Source organism: Diachasma alloeum, unplaced genomic scaffold (assembly GCF_001412515.2).
Source record: "Diachasma alloeum isolate Michigan unplaced genomic scaffold, Dall2.0 Dall_scaffold_00181, whole genome shotgun sequence".
Classification (NCBI taxonomy): Eukaryota; Metazoa; Arthropoda; class Insecta; order Hymenoptera; family Braconidae; genus Diachasma; species Diachasma alloeum.
Window position 1 is genome coordinate 2,126,812 of NW_021680347.1, and position 19,233 is coordinate 2,146,044.

Consider the following 19,233-nt stretch of genomic DNA (forward strand, 5'->3'; position numbering starts at 1 on the left):
CCCCCCCCCCCCCCTGTTGTGTTGAACACATTAAAAAGTCTCAACATTGGGGCAAAAGTCTCACAAAGCGAAGAAAGAAAAATAAACCTAGAGGAAAATTTATTTTCCACATGTGGTGAACCCATGAACTCGTCCATGTTTTAAAAGTAAATGAGTTGCACGATAAAATCCCTCCAGCCAGTGGTTATACCTTTCTCCGTGTCTGCACGACATTTTCGGTTCGAACTGGTTCGAAGCCTTTTATATATATACAAAATTTAAGAGCCGTCCTACGCCGATGAGAACCTGTTTCAAGCCAGAAACGTGTAACCAACGTCCTCCTCTTTGCATCGTGAACACCGGAGGGATCCTTTTCCCACCTTCCCTCCCAAGACGCTACACAAACTTCCACCTATCCTTCTTTCGTCCATTGTCGTAAGCAACAGGGGGTGATGAAGGAGATATACACACGAGGAGACAGTGGAAGAGGCGTGCGTGCAACTTCTTGCATATATATTTATACATATATATTTTTTTTATCTCATTTCTATTTATCCTTTTTTAACCTCCATCGAAGGGGATTTCGACTCGTTCCTCTCTGCCTCGTACGTAGACGGGACAAAGGCGTTTTCACGTGCAACTCCTCACTCGGCGTCGTTCTCCAAAACCGTATAATTTACCTCTTTGCAGGCGATAATGATGACAAAATTGTATTCAATTTGTACGCAAATTTGTGTCACTCAAGTCGGTGCTTTAAATCTATACAGCGCAATTGGTTTGGCGTTGAGAAAACATTTTTGAGGAATATTCAAAAGCGAGTGAGTGTCGGTGAAAGTGGGGGGATTCACCCTAGCCCTGCCCCACATCGTAAAACTTGAAAACCAATAAATCATAGATAATTCAAATTCAACTGAATACCTGCAACTCATTAAAATAATAATTATTCCAAGTAATGTGATACTAATTCTGCGTGCATGTTATTTTAAACAGTTGGTGGCATGAGCCGGCCGTCGAAAACAGTGACCCAGGTGAAGAAGGTGGCACCACCGGCTGTGCCCGATGTATTCCGACACTCAGGCTCGTCCTTCGGATCGGCGGGATACGCAAGCAGCGAGGACGGTGGTTTCCTGTCAAGCGGCGGCGGCGGGGGCGGACCTGGTGACGACGGGTCCTATGGAATGCCAGCGGGAAAGAGTCCAGGACCGATTTACACGCATCCTGGATTTGCATTCCCACCAGTCGTTGGCAAATATGCCCACACCGAGGATCAAGGTAAGACCGAAGGCTAAAATTCCATTCTAATATAACCAATGTCGAAATAACTGTTTAGTCTACGATGGCAACATCGTAAAAGGTGTTACTCTCCCATTGTTCTCCATTCCTTATTCATGATTTATGGTTTCTCCTCAGGTATTGATATGACACAGAGCCCGGGCAGGGACAGCCCAGGAAGTTCCGGCTCGGGATCTGGCTCGAGACACTCAACAGCATCACTTGACTCGGGAAGGGCCTCGGGTTATCATCTCGGACCACGTGGACCTGGTGCCCTTGCATCATCGCCCAGATGCTCAATCAGTTCACTCAGCAGTCATCCAGACAGGCCACCTGACCTTGACGTTGTGCATGCATGGCTAACTGAGCTACAGTTTGAGGAGTATTTTCCTCTATTCGCCTCGGCTGGATACGATCTCGCTACCATTACTCGAATGACCCCAGAAGACCTCACGGCAATAGGTAATTGAGTGTCTTNGGGGGGGGGGGGGGACTTTCAGTGGAGTAGATTTCAGTAACGTTACAACTCTAATTGAAGAATTTTATTCTATTCAATTGAAAGTGTAGAATAAGAGAAAGTATCAGTGGAATTTCATCGCACAGTCCTTTCCATAAATCGATAAAGAAAAAAACAATTTATTTATAATGGTTTTCAAACGGAAAATCGTGATGACACAAATAGCACAAGTCCCCAACGTCATCTACCTCTACTGAATTGAGCATAAAATCCTAGCGATCTCAGTTCCCTAATACCCATTGCATTAAATTTCCTCCCACCAAGATTTTTTAACCCCACAAATTACCGAGTAAAATTACGCAAGGGGTTTATAACTCCATAAGATATACCTGCAATAAGATAAAATCTCATTGTAATGTTAATGTTATTTTTGTTATTCCACAAGGTATCAAAAAACCAAATCACAGGAAACGACTTAAAGCGGAGATCGACAATCTTAACGTAGGTGATGGTTTGCCGGAGCATGTACCAGGCTCCCTGGAGGAGTGGCTGAGATTATTGCGTCTTGAGGAGTACCTTGGTGCACTTCATCAGCAGGGTATGAGATCTGTTGAGGATGTTACGACTCTCACATGGGAGGACCTTGAGGACATTGGAATTGTTCGTTTGGGTCATCAGAAAAAACTTTTATTGGCGATAAAACGTGTTAAGGATATAAGATCGGGTAAGAGGGTTCAGCCTCTGGATTTGACGAGACTTCCACCCCATCCTGGACATACACAGGACGTTGTGATACAGAGGGGTGGGCCTGATCTACCATCACCCGATGAGGATTGTTCATCACCTGTACTTAGGTCATTTCAAAGAGCTGGAAATGAATCCTCCTCAGCGTGGAGAAGTATGTATGCTGCATTGCCTGGTGGTATGGATTACTGCACTGTGGGCAGGGGACCACGTGGTAAATCACTTGAAAGTCTGGAAGACGCTCCTCTTGGATATCCACCGTCGCCAGCTCCAGTGCAACACATCGACCCACTTGGATGGCGTCCGAGGTGTTTCGAGGACGGCGACGTGACACCCACGAATGAGGTCTCTTCCATGATTGAGGCTGGCGGTGGTACACTTCCACGACCGAGGCACTGTCTTGTCAGACCACGACCCGTTGCCAAGGTAAAATACAATTAAGATGAATTAAGGCCCGGGTCGGATTATCTTTCGAACGTTATCGCGATTGTTTTTTCATCTCCGTAATGTCGAATAAATTACAATTTCCATTGGATTTTACATCATACAGGAGTCCCTAAAAATTATGGTTGTACAATCAAAAAAAGTAAAAAAAAAACAACATTTTCAAAGAGCGTTTTTAATAAAGATTAAGAAATAAGTCCGATAGAGAGAAAACAGTGAATGGGTAATTTATCATGGTAACTAACGATCTAACAGCCATTGACTGTTGTGACAAATGACGACCTAACAGCCATTAGATACATTAAATTATTAACTTGCAATTTCGTCCCTATTGGGTTTATTTTCCAAATATATTATTCCATAAATATTATTATGCAAAAACACTCTTTGAAAATGTTCAGCTGTTTTCAACGTTTTTTTGATTGTACAATCATAATTTTTGAAGACTCTAGGGCAACGTAAAACTGAATGGCAACTGGAGATCATTTTAGATTATCAAAATAAAAAAAACAACCAATATCACGTTCGAAAAATAATCTACCCGGGCCTTAAATTCGTGGAGAGGGAGCATGTATAAAAAAATCGTATATCTTCTGTAGGACATTGTTGTAGGGTGATCGTACGTGGAATCCTATGGCGCCATATATAATATTCAAATAATTTATAAATACAGTTTATGTATAGAAATTACGCTTCTTCTAAGCATTGAATTCTTAAGCCGCAACTGACAATTTTGAATTGTTGATATCTCCATCCTAATCGTAAAGTAGGATTAAAAATTCCTCGACTAACGTTTCGGATAATTAAAAATTCAATAAACATGCGGTAATATCTTAATATTTCATTGAAATATCGGCAACTAAAAGAATAGACACAAAGGAAATGGGTTTGATGCCATGCTCGTTTGACTAGGCTGTCCAATTGAAACATAATTCTGTGCCTTGAGATATGCTTTAATGTTGTTTTATTACAAAATAAGATACGTCGTAATTAGTTGGAATATAACATTTCCATATCGTTCAAATCACGAGATGAGCGTAGGGGCATGAGTCAAACATGCATGAGAGTAAGGGCGTAAGCGTGGGGACATGGGACTTGTAATTATCATGATTAATATAATTGAATTCTAGTTTTGACATTTCCGATTATCTAATATAAACCATCGTATCTTCACGCTCATTTAGTCTTGTGGAATTCGGACAAGTTTCCAAGTCTTAATTTCTATTTGAGTTTCTATATGCAATATGCGCTAAACCTATAAAATTCCCTACAGAAACATCCTATAAGAACGTCCTATAGAGCATATCTTCACGATTTTTTCGTAGGTGAGACGAGGAAATTGGGAGAATTTTTGATAGATTGATGGTATTGCAATCTCAGAGGCACTAATCTCGGACCTATAATCCCAATGGGTTGTTATAAAACTAGAATTACTGGATTTATGAGTCACTGAGTTATTCAGGTGTTTCTCCTCCATTAGAAAATATCCTGACGTAATGATTCTCACAGGTATTTAAGAGTCATTAAATCTATCAGGAAGTTCCTACGAATAGAAAATTTATTTGAGATATTAGCAAGGGAGAAAAGAAAATCGAGTTGAATCCATTAGAGTTTTACAACCCATTAATGGAATGTTTTTAAGTATTGTTCATTTGAGTATTATAGGAATTAGAATTATGAGCTGCACTCAGTGTATATTATAATAAAAATCAGTTTATGGAACAGGTAACTGCAACCCAGGGTCAATTCAAATCGCTGCCCAGGGATTTTGATAACAAGTATCAATTGACCTATGGTTTGGAGAGTAGTCCACATCTTCCAAAACGACGACCACCATCACCACCGAGGAGGCAGAGCTCCAGGGATTTGGGTAATGTTGTTGGTGGTAATGGTGGTAATGGTGATGTTGTTATCGACTGTAGTGGACCAGTACCGACTGCCTGTGATGAGCATCATATTCATCATCATTCACTTCATCATCCACCACCACCGGCCCCTGCACCATCAGCTGCACCATCGACACCACAATTTCACAGACCTGCCTCATCCATGTCACGTTCCTGGGGCAGTGTTAGTGCCAATGTCAATGAGGAACACGAACTTATTGCCACTCTCGCTCTACAACATCGTAACGGTTCTGACGCCAGTTTTAAGGTGATTAAGGAGAATTTTTCTTCTTCTCATTAAAAACGTTTCTTATTATTGCATTGAATAATTTCATTTGGGTGGCTTGGAAAGTCTCGTATATTCATGTGAACATTTGTTCGTTGTCGACATTGTTATCGCTCTATTCGTACAGACTAAATCATCACAAACCGATGTAAATCATTCCAGACTCCGAAATTTTTTCCGAAGGCGCAAGCGTGACAATATTGCCTATCGGTGCTCTAGTGTGCTTTAAATATGTTTCACGTAATCTTTAGAAATAATTTGTATAAACGATATTATTGAATATTCCACTGTTCAAGGCCAAGTTTATCCTCCTTATGCACCTCTAATCTGTTGATTCACTCAGAGATAAACTTGGTGGCTTTTATAGCAGAATATTCCGACGCGACACATTGGATTGCCTTGGGATCTTACTTCTTTTAATGAGTTGTTTATTTTTCCTACTGAATTTTTTTGGTACTGGCAAGTCTGTACAACGAGTGAACTTGCTCTTGATTAAAGCCCAATGCAAAATGTTACGTCCAGCGTGGACATTGCTGTTCCAAGTAATATCACCATGTTGTCAAACTCCGTATCGCTTGGGGAGTCGCTTAACGCCATGTATCAGATTACATCTACTACACAACATAGTTGTTCTAAACTCATCAACCTTAACAATTGCTACATCATCACTTCTCTCAGGATATTTGAGAATTTGATCAATAGAATAACGACGATGTGCTTTAACTTTTTTTTACTAATATTAATGCTGCTAGTAGCAAGAAATGGCTTCTTTTGCTTCCGTATGGAAGCTTTGGAATCGTGATTTTTTTCCATTTCTTAATTTTGGTTGGAAATGCCTGGAAATGTCATGAAACGAGAAGAAATGATGTTTTTAAAAAATGTCTGTATGTGTGTAGGTATGCGTGTGCACATGTGTGTTCATATGTCCAGAACTGTCCCCATAACTCGAGAATTATTGAGTCCGAATTCACCTTTGCGCACTATGACATCGGTGAATTACAGGGAAAACTTTTGAAACTTTGGGTTCTAGTTAGGATTGTCAAAGAACATTCCTATATGAAATTGTAGGTCGATATATTTGATGGTTCTTGAGATGGAAAAATTCACCCAGAACTCTTGAGAAAAAAAATTCATTATTTGTCATGAAGTAGGAGTGAGATTGGCCTTAATATTTTCGAAAAATGGTAATCCTTATGCCTTCATTCTTTTAAAACATACATTGGGATTCATTTGAAAGGCTACTACTAATGAAATTGGTCGAAATGAAGATACGAGAAAAACAATACGTGGAGAGTAGCAGTCATACGTAATCTGTCAAATGGCTTCTGTCGCGCTGCTTGTTTCTCTTCTTCTTCCTCTCATTTCCATAATTAAGCATCTTGGCAATGCTGACAATTGTTCATATTATAGCGATGCATTTGTCCATGTTCAACCTCAGGACACTCCTCCTCGTTTTGACTGGCTGCATCATCATAAAGAAAAGTCAGAGCCTGGTGATTCGCTTCGCTCGCTATCGGGTTAGAGAGGACTGGTAGGGGTGGGTGTAACCCATTACGGGTCAAACCGATAACTTCCCGACCAATTCCTCCTAAGTAATTTCAATTTCTTAATGACCCCTCCCGCTGAAATGATTCTCCATTTAATCCATTTAATCAATTTGTATACAATCCTCTGTAAAAATCAGAGAATTGAATAAAATTTCATTAACGAATTATTTAATCTATTTAGAAACTGCATGTAAAATATCAAAAACCACATGTATAGAATAAACAATGGTCTCCACTTCATATTACAAATGATTTTATCATTTGTACATTACATCCAGATTTATCCATTGGAAAAAAAATTCAAATCACATGACTTGACATGTTTCGTGCGAAAAACTGAAAAAACGCTGAGACGATCGTTTTCATGATCTAATCAAGTTCTAGTCCCATAGAATACATTGATTGAAAAAAAATCAAATTGCATCGCTTTTTTCGAGCCAATTCGTAATACAAAATTTCAGCCGCACATACACATACACATTCTTTCTCATGAAGGAAATATTTCATTTATAAGAAAATAACATTTCAGTAGTTTATTTATTAATCAATTTTCGATTTTCGGAGTTGTGACAAATATTTCCTCCTTTCGGGTCGGGATGTTGGAAAAATAAAATCATATTATTGTCCAGAAAGGAATCATCTCATTTGTAAAAAAACATTATTTCAATGTTTTGTTTGTTCATTAAAAAACTGGGGGAACCGCCGAATCATTGTCTTGTAACGTTTCATTACGTGCGCATTAAATGAAGACTCATCACGTATAATTGAAAAAATTCAAAGCACATTATCTCGCATGAAAAAATTGACCCTTTGGTGACCAAACGTCAATTTTTAGCGTTTTTTCACAGGATTTTTATGAATAAATGAAAAACCGCCGAGACGATTGTGATGGCAATCTAATTAGTTCTAAATTCCATGAAAGGGCGCCGATTGAAAAAAAAATTCAATTATAGCACAAAATTTTGGGTGCACACATACCTGCACATCCATACATTCAGACCGGCTTTTAAAAAGGGTCAAGGGAGTTTCTAGGGGCCATGAACCGTGAGAAAACATGAAGTTTCCACATTAGATTTTCGAAGTCATTACAATAATTTCCTCCCTTCGGGTCTAGAAGTTAAAAATTACAATTTATATTTTGCAATGCTCATGTAATGCGTTGGATCATCCAGCTGCAAGGCCCCCTCCTTTGTACGATATTTATTCAGTAAGCGTCTCATATCCAGATCATATCTCCTTGAAAAATGATTATGAAAAGTCAAAATGTTAAATTTGTTAAATTGTATGATTTGTCGATAAAATAAGTATCTGCTTTGCTTCTCGTTTCTTCTCACGACGATAGAATCCAGCACGATGATGAAGGGACTTGGCTGTTTGCAGGATTTGAACCTCTTCAGACTGCTGACCCTCTGCATTGAATGACGTTTTCATCCCTGAGACTCCGCCATAAATGTTATGTTTTCCGGGATCGCATCCAGCAAAGTAATTGTAGCTATCAATGTCGTACTCCCGCTCTAGAAGTGGGTCTCGTTTCTACGTCTGCATTTGGTTGTCACAGCCACACCATTAGTCGGAATCCCATGATCAAAATCGCTAATAAACTACCTCGGAATTTCGATGATTTTATTCCAAACTTCCCTTTTTGTATCATCGTTCTTAGTGAACCAGGGTGTCCAGCCGTCAGGCAAATCTCGAAAACCGGGAATTGTCAGGAAATTTGATTGGTCTCGAAATGTCAGGGAAAAGTCAGGGAATTTCGATAACTTTCTGGAATTAAAAAATTTGAAGCTTGTTTTCTCCAAGTACTTAAATTGTTAGGAATTCTTCTGTTGGCAAAAAACATTGTCCTGGAATTTGATCTCAAATTTGCTTAGAAAAGTGGTATGTTAACATCTTCCCGTGGGATGAGACTGGGAATCCACTGTTTTTGCGGTTTTTCTATGGAAAATTCTAAATTCAGCATTCTACTTTTCAACGGAATTCTTGCATATCAAGATGCTGGAAATGTTTGACAAATACTCATTTCCAGCAATATCCAAACTGCAAAAACACTGAGAGTTCCAACCTGGTCCGCTAAAGAGATCTTAGCATCCTAATTTTGTAGACAAATGTTTCCGCTGTACGTTTTTTTGTTGAAAAGTTGACAGACTGATCACTTTTTAAGGCGAGACCTCGCTAAAATTAAACAGTCTTTGAAAATTCCCTTAGCTATACTTCCTTTATTGCGCGATTTCCATTTTGTAGGTTTTTGTATTCCGTAATTTTCGTTAGACTCGAGAAAATGAAATTAAGTACCCACAAAAGCCTGAAAGACGGGCTCAAATTTGGATACCCAATACTCTATTATAGGAGGATCATTCATTCCATTCGTCAGTACTGTTGTCTTCTTTTTCATCACGATTTTTATCCAAATACTTCTCCGGTCCACAAATAATCCAATTCAGCATTAAATTTCTTGGCTGTTGAATAGCGCCCTCGTTGATGATTGCCCCCAAAATCAATACAAATGATATGATTAACGTCATTTTGAATAGCATTGAAATATTTCTCTTTCAACTTCAAATTACCGAGGCTCATTTTCACGCTGCATGGCTGGGTAGGCTCCTTCTTATTGGCATCACCATTTTATTTTATTTGATCCATTTTTCTTCTTTGGAGCCATATCTGCACACAACACAATAGTACATTAGAGTACAAGGGCACAAATTTCGTTTTCAACGAATGTGTAGTTTACAGGCCGAGCCGAAGGCGAGGTCTGTACACACATTTGTTAAAAACGAAATTTATTACCGAGTGCTCTATAATATTTTATGTCAAGTCGTGCAGAAGCGCAGCGTAGAAGCGCAGCGTGCGATAAACTCGACTTATTGCACGGCGCGACATAAACAATATGGATTATTATACAAATTGGCATATTCTCATGATTTCGCGTGCTAAATGGAAAAAAGTCGTATTGACCATTTTGGGATTTTTAGGCCAGCGCAGTGGAAAAAAATCGTATAAATATAATCTAGGGAACTTGAAATTTGGACGATTTGTGCTCTGCAGAGTCATTTTGACCCCACTTTTGAGGACAATTTTTTTTTTGACGCACACGACCTTTTTCCACAAGGATTTCTCCAATAGTGTAAAAATGAAAAAAAATCTTTTCCATGTTTTTTCTTCATTTTTCTGATATTCGGTTGCCCTTTTAAAGAAATAAACATTATTCTAGAAAAATTTCTGTTGGAGAAAAATTTGTGGAAAAGGTCGTATGTGCCAAAAAAAATTGTCCTCAAAAGTTGGGTTAAAATAATTCTAGAGAGCCCAAATCGTCCAGATTTTATGTTCCCTAGATTAGGTTCAGACGACGTTTTTTCACTTCATTGACCTAAAAATCCCAAAATGGTCAATACGAACTTTTTCCATTTAGCACGCGATTTAATTGGTTAAAAACGACCTGTCTGTTAACTAGCTTCTTCCAGTTATTATGTTTTGATTCAAAGAGCACTCTGGTGATCTTTATTCAGGGATTTTGATAGGCTTGATGGGCATTCGATATACGTATTTGTTAAAAAAAATAACAATCAGGAGCAAATTTATTTTCCTCATGTATCTATTATCTGTTGAAACACTCGGAGATAAACTTGATGGCCTTTTTATTTAGTGACATTGATCTGAATCGATTTATATTTAATTCCCAATAATTGTAATATTGGTAAAACTTTTTAACCCTTCAATGAAACCCTTCAAGAAATTAAAAATCAGCATCCAAATATCTATAAAATCCAGTCAGTCTCGTTTTTGAGTTCAAAGACGTCCCAATTTTGTCGAATCTTGTTATTAATATGATTTTTTTAAATGATTAATTTGTTTCAGTTGCAATGAAAAAAAATGTGATTATTCATGCAATAGTCCATGAGGAATTTAGAATAAATCTTAATTATCAAATTTGTCATTGGATTTTCTATAATCAACATCAATAGTATGTCTGAGTTTTTCATAAAATGCCCTCCAATTATATGTTTTTGTCATTCCGGCTGTGAGGCAGCGTTTCACGGACGCTCCGCTCCGCGTCCATGAATCTCTGCCTACGGCCATCATAACAAAAAATACTGTTCGTCATACGCCCAAAAAAAACTTTTCTAGCTCATATGATTGCTCGCCTTCGGCTCGGGCTGCAAACTCATATTCGCCAGAAAAGTTTTTTTCGGCCTAGTGACGAAATATACTATTTGTCATTCCGGCCGTAAGGCAGCGATTTGCGGGTGCGTAGTCACATAGTCCAGGACATACGTCCTAAAACTTTTGTAGCTCATATGATTGCAACGCTCACCTTCGGCTCGGACTGTTATCTCATATTGCCCAGATAATTTTTTTAGACCTTATGTCGAAAAGCACTATGTCTTAGATTACAATTTGACGTAATCCTATTTTTTTTAACCAGCGAAAACACTTACTTGGCGGTGCAATAGGTACAGACCGATTACTATTTACCTTGTCTCAGAAGAATAAAAGACTATTTTCTACATGAAATTGATTTTTCTCAATAATTTAGTTTCACAATGAACAGGTTTTAAATATTAATTGAGAGATTATAATTCAATAGGACGTATTTTTTATTGGAAATGGTCCGATAAAACTGTGCTATTGTTCTGTATATTGAGAAGGGTAACATATTGAAATATTTTCCACTAGGGGGCTTCGCGCCCTGCTCGCTTCGCTCGCCAACCCCGGGGGGCTTCGCCCCTCCCCCCGCTCGCTTCGCTCGCTCCCCCCCAATCCAACTGTCAGCCCCCCACCGCGTTTGACCCTGGGACACCCTCCTCCCTTCTAACCCCCCCGACCTTGGGCACCCCCCCACCTTTAGGCGTCGCCTGAATTTTGGCGTCGCCTGAATTTTTGCGTCGCCTGAATTGTCTTAAATTTTGCCCTTATTTTTTTATTATATAGATAAATATATATAAAATCACCCTGTGACCTGTCAGGATTGGGTTGGCTTGAGTCACTCAGGTCACGTCAGGTCGGTTGGGGTCACGTCAGCTCGGGTCACGTCGGGTCGACTCGGATCACGTCAGGTCGGCCCCAGGACCACATCTGTGTCGCCCCAGGGCCTCATCAGTGTCGCCACAGGGTCGGATCAAGCGTCGCCTGAATTTTGAGCATCGCCTGAATTTTTGGGCTTATTTTTTTATTATATAGAGAGATGTAGCGTTACTGGTCGATTCAAATGTCGCTCTTCTTCATGTCTTTTTTTTCAATTTTAGCAGGGAAAATGGTCACTGTAATTTTTGCCAATTAATTTTGACATTTTATCATCGCGTTTTTGCTCATAATATGAAATTTTTTCATGAATACTTTTTTGTTTCACTAATTTTGTTTTCATTTTGCCTGTTATTATTGGAGTTCAATTTTCCCTGTTCAAAATTTTTGGCTGAAATTTCCAGTACACATCTTGACATTTTTTATCGCATTATATTTCGACTGAAATTTTTAAGGAATCTCTGAAAATTGATAGAAATCAAAAAAGCTCAGATGCCTATATTCTTGAATTTTCATTTAATTAAAAATTTAATATTTTGACACTGAATATTCATTCTCATTTTTCTACTGCTCAAAAATTTAGAATCAAATTGAATTTTGTGTGAAATGTGAAATTTCATGATTTTTAGTGGATTTCAATGTCACTCTCCTGATAACTACTAGTCAACTATTTATGAAATTTCAATTTTCCTCCAACAATATTCAGAGAAGTGTCGAGCGGTCAATAAATTTTATATTAAACATGTAATTGTTCTCCTCTCGATCTCTTTTTCACCTGAAACACGAAACACATCCCATTGTCCAATTTTCAAATCAGAATGGAGACCACACTACCTTGGACATGAGGATGAATAGAAATTAATATTTGAAATTAATGGACTAGAAGTTGATATTTTTCTTTTATCTTTGCAGTCAAGCTCAAGCACAGAGTCGGATTCCCTACCCTTTGCAAACGAAAACGCAGGGACGATAAAACAACGTGCAGCACGAGTTCAGGAATACGGTAATAACTCTCCAAACCTCAGTGGGCACGTGGTATCCCATCAGCATCGTCCACCAAATGGCAATGAGCCGGCAGATGTACTAAACGACATTGGCAATATGCTTGCCAATCTAACCGACGAGTTGGACGCCATGCTGGAGGAAGAGAAGCGTCAAGGCCTCAATCCATAATGCTTTTATACTTTGCATTGCCATAAAACAATGGATGAATGAGGAGAAAGAGATTAATGACGGGCAGATTGAAAGAAAGAGAAAGAAGAACTAATAACAATGATAGAATTCATATTTCCTGATTCGATGAAACTGCGATAAGTCACCAAGTCCAAATTGCAGCCATTGTAGGGAAATTGCAAGTGAAATGAATGAAAAAATAATGTTTGGGATTTAGTGATGACAGCCTTCCAGTCTCATTCTGTTCTTCCTGTGAAATAACTACAGTCTTAAACAATACTTTTCAGTTGTTATCTATGATTGATGCCAGATAGAGTATCTGACAACATATTCACTGTATAATTCTCTATAGATAACAAAAAAAATATTTCTAGGGCTCATCTTTCTCTCATTATAGTCATAAACAAATGTATATGTTTATATTGAGCCGTTGGATAAGCGCACGTGCTGCTTGTGATGTTTTCCCTCTTCCTTTAACCGAGCTTATTTTTCTTGGCGCCACCGATAGACAGAATTATTACTATTACCTCTTTTTTCGGATTATAGTTCTCTCAGACATTCCATTTGAGACCCACTTTTTTGTAGTCCCACACCCCGTTCTTCTTGGTAACATAAAGAGAAAATTACATAGAAAATGAAATTAAGTACAGAAGAAATTCTGTAGTTTGTTGGGTTTTTGTTTTTGTGAACAAAGAGTATGAAATTATAAGAATGGAGTGTCCTTGGAGTCTCGAATGACTCGAGATCTTCCCATGAATCTATTGTGTAAAAAAAAATTAATAAAAAACAAACATGCAATTACGTAACTGCAGTAAAGCATAATTATCCGAATGCCAATTGATGTTTTTTTTATATTTATTACGCACTAATTAACGAAACGTAGATGAAAAAAACTGCTATACGTGACGGAACAATTGTTATAGCAATAATGTGCCCAGCTATACAGGGTGCCCGGGAAGTTCCGATATAAGTTTTTTTATTTCATTTAAACGAGAGAAAAACCAATCTATATGAGATTTTTTCAATTTTTTAAAAATGTACAGTTGTTTACATCATAACTGAAAATTAAATTGACGTAAGGTGCATTAGCTTAAATAAGAGAAATGTAACGTCATCACTCCTCTGGCGCTGCTCAGTGGGCCCAGAATAAAAAAGCAAAGATATTTGAAAATAATTAAATTGCAGGATTATCAAACGTAAATTCACGATCGGATAAAATTGTGCTCCTGCCCATTCGTGACACAGAAATAAAATAAACCGCTATTTAAGATTACCTTAATCGTTGGGATTAATCTACTAAAGCAAATGAAAGAAAAAAAAACATTTCGAAAAAAACGATCCGGTATTACTCGGTTCGAGGACTTGTCTTGTTAACTATTGTAGGTGTATAGTTATATATAGATACTGCCATGGATGAGCAATGGATTTCGAGGCTTGTCGGAAGTTTCAGTTCCAAAAAAAAAAATCAAAGAGACTTATTCATTAGTAGAAAAAGTGAAAGAAGGTATAACTCTTCGAGTGTGAAGGCCCTGCCCTTATTTCCGCTTTCAATTTCCTCATACCTTCCACAAAGTTAACAATAAAAATAATACTTACGCATCAGTATTCTCGTTAGAATGGAGCAACTTACCGATAACCCTTGCAATCAGTGCTTTTGCATGGTGTATAAAAATATTATATATCTATATATATATATCGATATATATTCCAATATATCCATATATATATATATATAAAAGAATAAAAAATAAAGTAAACAAGCATAAAATAAAAATTTAGTTATAGTTTTTGTAAAGACTAACCTTTCGCCGAACCGACCCCTTCCCCACGCCCTGATGAATCCTCCCCTCATATTACTTGGTTGAAACATTATAGAAACGATTGAAATAAAGCCGATTGAAACAAAACACAAAAACTTCATTTTCACCTGAATCTCTCACTCCCTCTCGCGCATTTTGCCAATCCGTCCAACCGCAAGAGAGAACTCTGTCACTGTGTCGAATCACAGTTTCTACACCGTGAAATGAACAAGAGAAAAAGTGGTTTTAAAAATCATCCAGAAGGTAATGAGATCGAGGTGTTTGAAATACGATCGGTGAAAACGAGGAATGCCAGGCAAGTATCCACTTGCCCCAAGTTTTCATCTGGGAATTGGATGAAATGTACCATACAAGTCCAAAAGTGGTTAAAGTACACTACTCCCTTCAAGATGGTGTAATAGGGCTTGAAAACGTCCAGTATAAAGTTCCCCCAGTGTCCCTTAGGGCTACTCTACACTAGAGAGACATCCGGTCGCCCGGGAACGGAATGGCAACGGGCGACATTAATATCCTGTCCGGTCCTCGGTAGAAACCATGTGGCCCCAGGATGGGGTCTTTTGTACTCTTCAACCCCTCTCCCTCCTCCAATCGCGCGGTCCCAAATTTTCCGATGCCACTTTCATTTTTTCCAATTATATCTCATTTTGTTTTGATTTTTATCCAGTATAATTCTTCGGTTTTATTGGAAATAAAATAATTCAGCTATAGGAAGACTGAATTTGTGTTCATCACTAATTATTTATTTATTTATGCACAATGTTAAACCAATGGAAAAAATCGCAAATTTATCAATCAATCATCTCATTATCATTGTTCAATGTAAATAATGGTTAATAAAATGAACATTAAATTAAATGATGCTGAATATTTTATTACTGAATTTTGTGATGTACAAAAATGAATATGACAATGAAATTTCAGGAATTTTTAATCTTGCAAATTTCTATTGTTAATAACCAAGAATATTTTCTACTAAATTCAATTTAATGTTCATTTTTTTGTATTTTCACCGTATACCTTTTGGTTTTTACGGGTTCTTATTCCTTCATCCCGTTTTTTCCGCATATTTGTTTTTCCCGAATGCTCTTTCCAGTTTTTCCAAACAATGTTCCTTTCCTGCGGTGTTACCGCGCGATCACCCATCCATCTAGTGACCACGCTCAGCGCTACTTAGCTTCCCAAAGCTAAGCCTGCCCACCACCGCAGTACGCTAGCCCCGTAGGGCTTAAATGTTTATTTTATTAACCATTATTTACGTTGAACAATGATAATGAGATAATTGATTGATAAATTTGCCATTGTTTTCAATGGTTTAACATTGTACAAAAATAAATAAATAAATAATTAGTTATGAATATATATTCAATCTTCCTATCTCTGAATTATTGTACTTCCAATGCAACCATAAAGTTATGCTGGATCAAAACCAAAACAAAATGAAATCTAATAGGAAAAAATGAAAGTGGCATAGAAAAATTTGTGACCGTGGGATTGGGGGGAGGGGTGGTTGAAGAATACAAAAGGCCCATTCTGGGGCTACATGGTTTCTACCGAGGACCCGACTGTGTATCAATGTAGCCCGTTGCCGTTCCGTTGCCGTTCCCGAGCGACCGGATACCTCTCTATTGTAGAGTAGCCTTTACGATTCGCCAATGTCCCTGAGTACTCGAGGGGGGTGCCACAGAGTTTCTCATTCGCGTGCATTGGCGTAGCGCACAAAGGGAAATGGGAAAAGAGCGTCAGTTGAGTTGGAGGTGCAATAGTGGGAATGGGAATAAAAGGAGCAAGCAGGAAGGGGAAAACCTTTGGTTGCAGACTACAAGAAGAAACAGTAAACGCTGAGCGCTCATCCTGCTGTGTTAAAACCGATGCTGGGGATAAAAGATTTAAAGCCATCCGCATTCATCCCATCTTTGTGTCTAAGATACACAAAGTAAAATGCTGAGAAGTAAGAGGCGGCTCGAGTGGGGGGACTAACTCATTGGCGTAGCGATAGTAGTGGAGATCAACGTGTGGGAGAGCAGAAGAGTATTTTTTCTACTGCCCTACCACTGGCGGGTCTCTAGCCTCGATCCGCATTGCCGCACGGTGGGAGGGAAACTAGAGACTACGAGGCACTGGCATTTGTGTGTACAAGCCAGAAAAGACAGAGCATTGCGCGCCGTCGCAGCTTTGTACTCTCGAGTTTTTGGTAGAGCGCGTGCTCCGGGGCTTCTGTTATACTACTTGTGTGTTTCGTGTCGTGTCCAGTGGATTTGCAGAGCGCGGGGTTTTACCGTGAAAAAATCAACGTGAGAGAAGCATCAGAGCGCAAACTACAGACGGCATAGCAGTCCGGGCACCTGTTAAACCTGCAATTTGATTTATCCCCTGGAATTTAAATTTAAATATTTAAATAAAGGAGGATTATACCTGGATTCTCTGTCGACATTTGCATTTAGTGCTTCGTGTTGTTAGTGAAATGAAAGGTGTGTGATTTTGCAATAATCATTTGTGTGTTCTTCGGCGGAAGGAATTGTTTAATTTTTACGACAAAGCCTTTGAAAAGCCTGTCTTCCACTCCAGGATGAAGTAAACTGTTTTTTTTCTCATTTGTTTCCGTTTATTTTTTAAAAGAAAACGATGATAAAAAGAGAAAGGTATGGATGATCCTCTCACGGGTTCTCTAGAATGGGATCAAGTGAAGGAGGATGGAAAATGCACAGAAACTACTTCTCTGGCTCCCGTGAGTCGATATTATTCGCTAAAGTGTGCCGATCGGTCGGAGTGTCAGGAGAGAAGGCGCGCGCGTGGCGAATTTCGGTGTTGTTATAGGTACGATTGTACCTATGGGAGGACACCACCGTAAATGCCATTACTCTGCAACGGGTCGAGGTCAGGTGAAGTACGACAAGGAGGGAACGGGAGAGAGAGAGAGAGAGAGAGAGAGAGAGAGAGATTATAGATATCCGATGGGATGGGACGGGATGTCATTGATACAAAGTGTCAAAGAGAAAATACTCAATTGGTTGACGCCAACTAACTTTCCTCATACTTTTCAATTCATTTGCACGGGCGTTTATCAAACTCCCTCGACAATTTCGACGAGACATGGAGCACCTATTCGAAAACACTTCACCTTTTTGCTAAACCGCAATTACGGATGAAATCGTAGAAACGAGGCAACAATTGCGCGTGGGATAATTCATTTTTTTTATTCGGTTAAGAAACAAAAAAACTCGGTCGTTTAAGTTGAGCGGTATATGGGAGTACGAGTGTGAGGTTTGTGCGACAGGAGAGAAGGTTGCCGCGGATAGTACCGTTTGTCAAAACGGTCAGCCACAAACGCGCTAACTTAAAGGGGGGTAATCTTTGATGTACAAACGCTTCTGTTACCGTTGTAGACGCTTAAAAGCCTCATGCGGCAGACAGTAGGTTTTAAAATGATCACAGCCATTACGTTTTTAATGTTTTAATTCACATCCAGAGTATCTCGATTATCATCGCGAAATAAGGACAGAGGGGAGAGGAGTCCTTTGGAGTCCTTACGACACAAAAGCGTAGAAATGCGAATGATTATGTTGGGGAGTTGGGGGAGGCGAGGAAGGGCCGACACGAGGAGCGTTTAAAACGCGTGCCACTGTGTGGAATGTAATTCGCACGAGGGGACTATCGATCGAACCAGCGTGCTAACTTTAATTACATTTGGGAATACTCGAAATAGACGTTGAGATGATTAATATACAAGCGAATATTTAGTGTTTGCATTAATATTGTTGTCATTTGTAATAAAATAAACATGGTAGAATTGTTATAGTCCAGCGCATGTTAAAACGTGCACTTTTCATTTTCAGACCGAGCATACGTGACCGGTTAACCAGAGCTGAAACGGTGCTTTCATCAGCGGGGGAAGAAAGAAAGAGAGAGAAAGGTGGAGAAGGATCTCCGAGAGAATAGGGAAGGAGGTGGTATCGGCGTCACACGAAGCGAGAGAGAGAGAGAGAGAGAGAGAGAGAGAGAGAGGTAGTGAAATTGAGCAGAGACGAGATATATGAGGTCGTTGGTTGGCCAGGAGTACCAGATAAAAACCAACAGAGAGCAATTTAAGCTTTAACACTAAAAAGACGAATGAAAAGTCAAAGAACGAAATATCATTGTAATTTTCCATAGACAGTACAAACTGTTGCGCCGAGAAGTTAATGGAAACACCGACTCAAGTTGGGTGGGAAGGCATTCACAGAAAAAGAAATCACGAAACGCTCGAGTAAATTTTCACGGGAGAATGGTGACAGTAGATGAGGAAACGAATCGAGGAGAACCCAGGTCTTCCTGAAAAAAAAAATGAAAAATAACAATTTTATTATGAAATAAAAGAGGAACATTGTACAAAATTCCGTTTGTACAGTGGGTAGAGGGAACAAAGGAGGTGCGCAGGGTCGTGCGAGTGAAAGAGAAACGGATTAAACCACGTATAACATTGAGTGAGCGGCATAAAACGTGAAAGAAAAATAAAAGGGGGGATAATAAATGAATGCTTGAGTGTGATAGAGATGAAGGATAAAGAAGAGACGTGAATAAAGGAAAAAAATTGTCAAGGTTTCTAGTTGTAGGGGGGGGGGGGGGG

At 38.9% G+C, this 19,233-nt stretch overlaps 1 protein-coding gene across 5 annotated transcripts in view; it reads left to right on the plus strand.

The window, feature by feature from the left end:
- The window catches only part of LOC107046273 (caskin-1), a 61,717-nt gene extending 47,225 nt beyond the window's left edge, over positions 1–14,492 (plus strand). For 4 of the 5 annotated variants that reach the window (XM_015268879.1, XM_015268886.1, XM_015268869.1 and 1 more), the window contains 5 exons: positions 970–1,251; positions 1,390–1,713; positions 2,154–2,878; positions 4,610–5,050; positions 12,550–14,492. In XM_015268879.1, the coding sequence (XP_015124365.1) occupies positions 978–1,251; positions 1,390–1,713; positions 2,154–2,878; positions 4,610–5,050; positions 12,550–12,810 (2,025 nt within the window). In that variant the 5' untranslated portion in view covers positions 970–977 and the 3' untranslated portion in view covers positions 12,811–14,492. The remainder of the gene's footprint in view (positions 1–969; positions 1,252–1,389; positions 1,714–2,153; positions 2,879–4,609; positions 5,051–12,549) is intronic. The other variant, XM_029126665.1, reaches the window with a different exon arrangement.
- Positions 14,493–19,233: the final 4,741 nt, after the last annotated feature.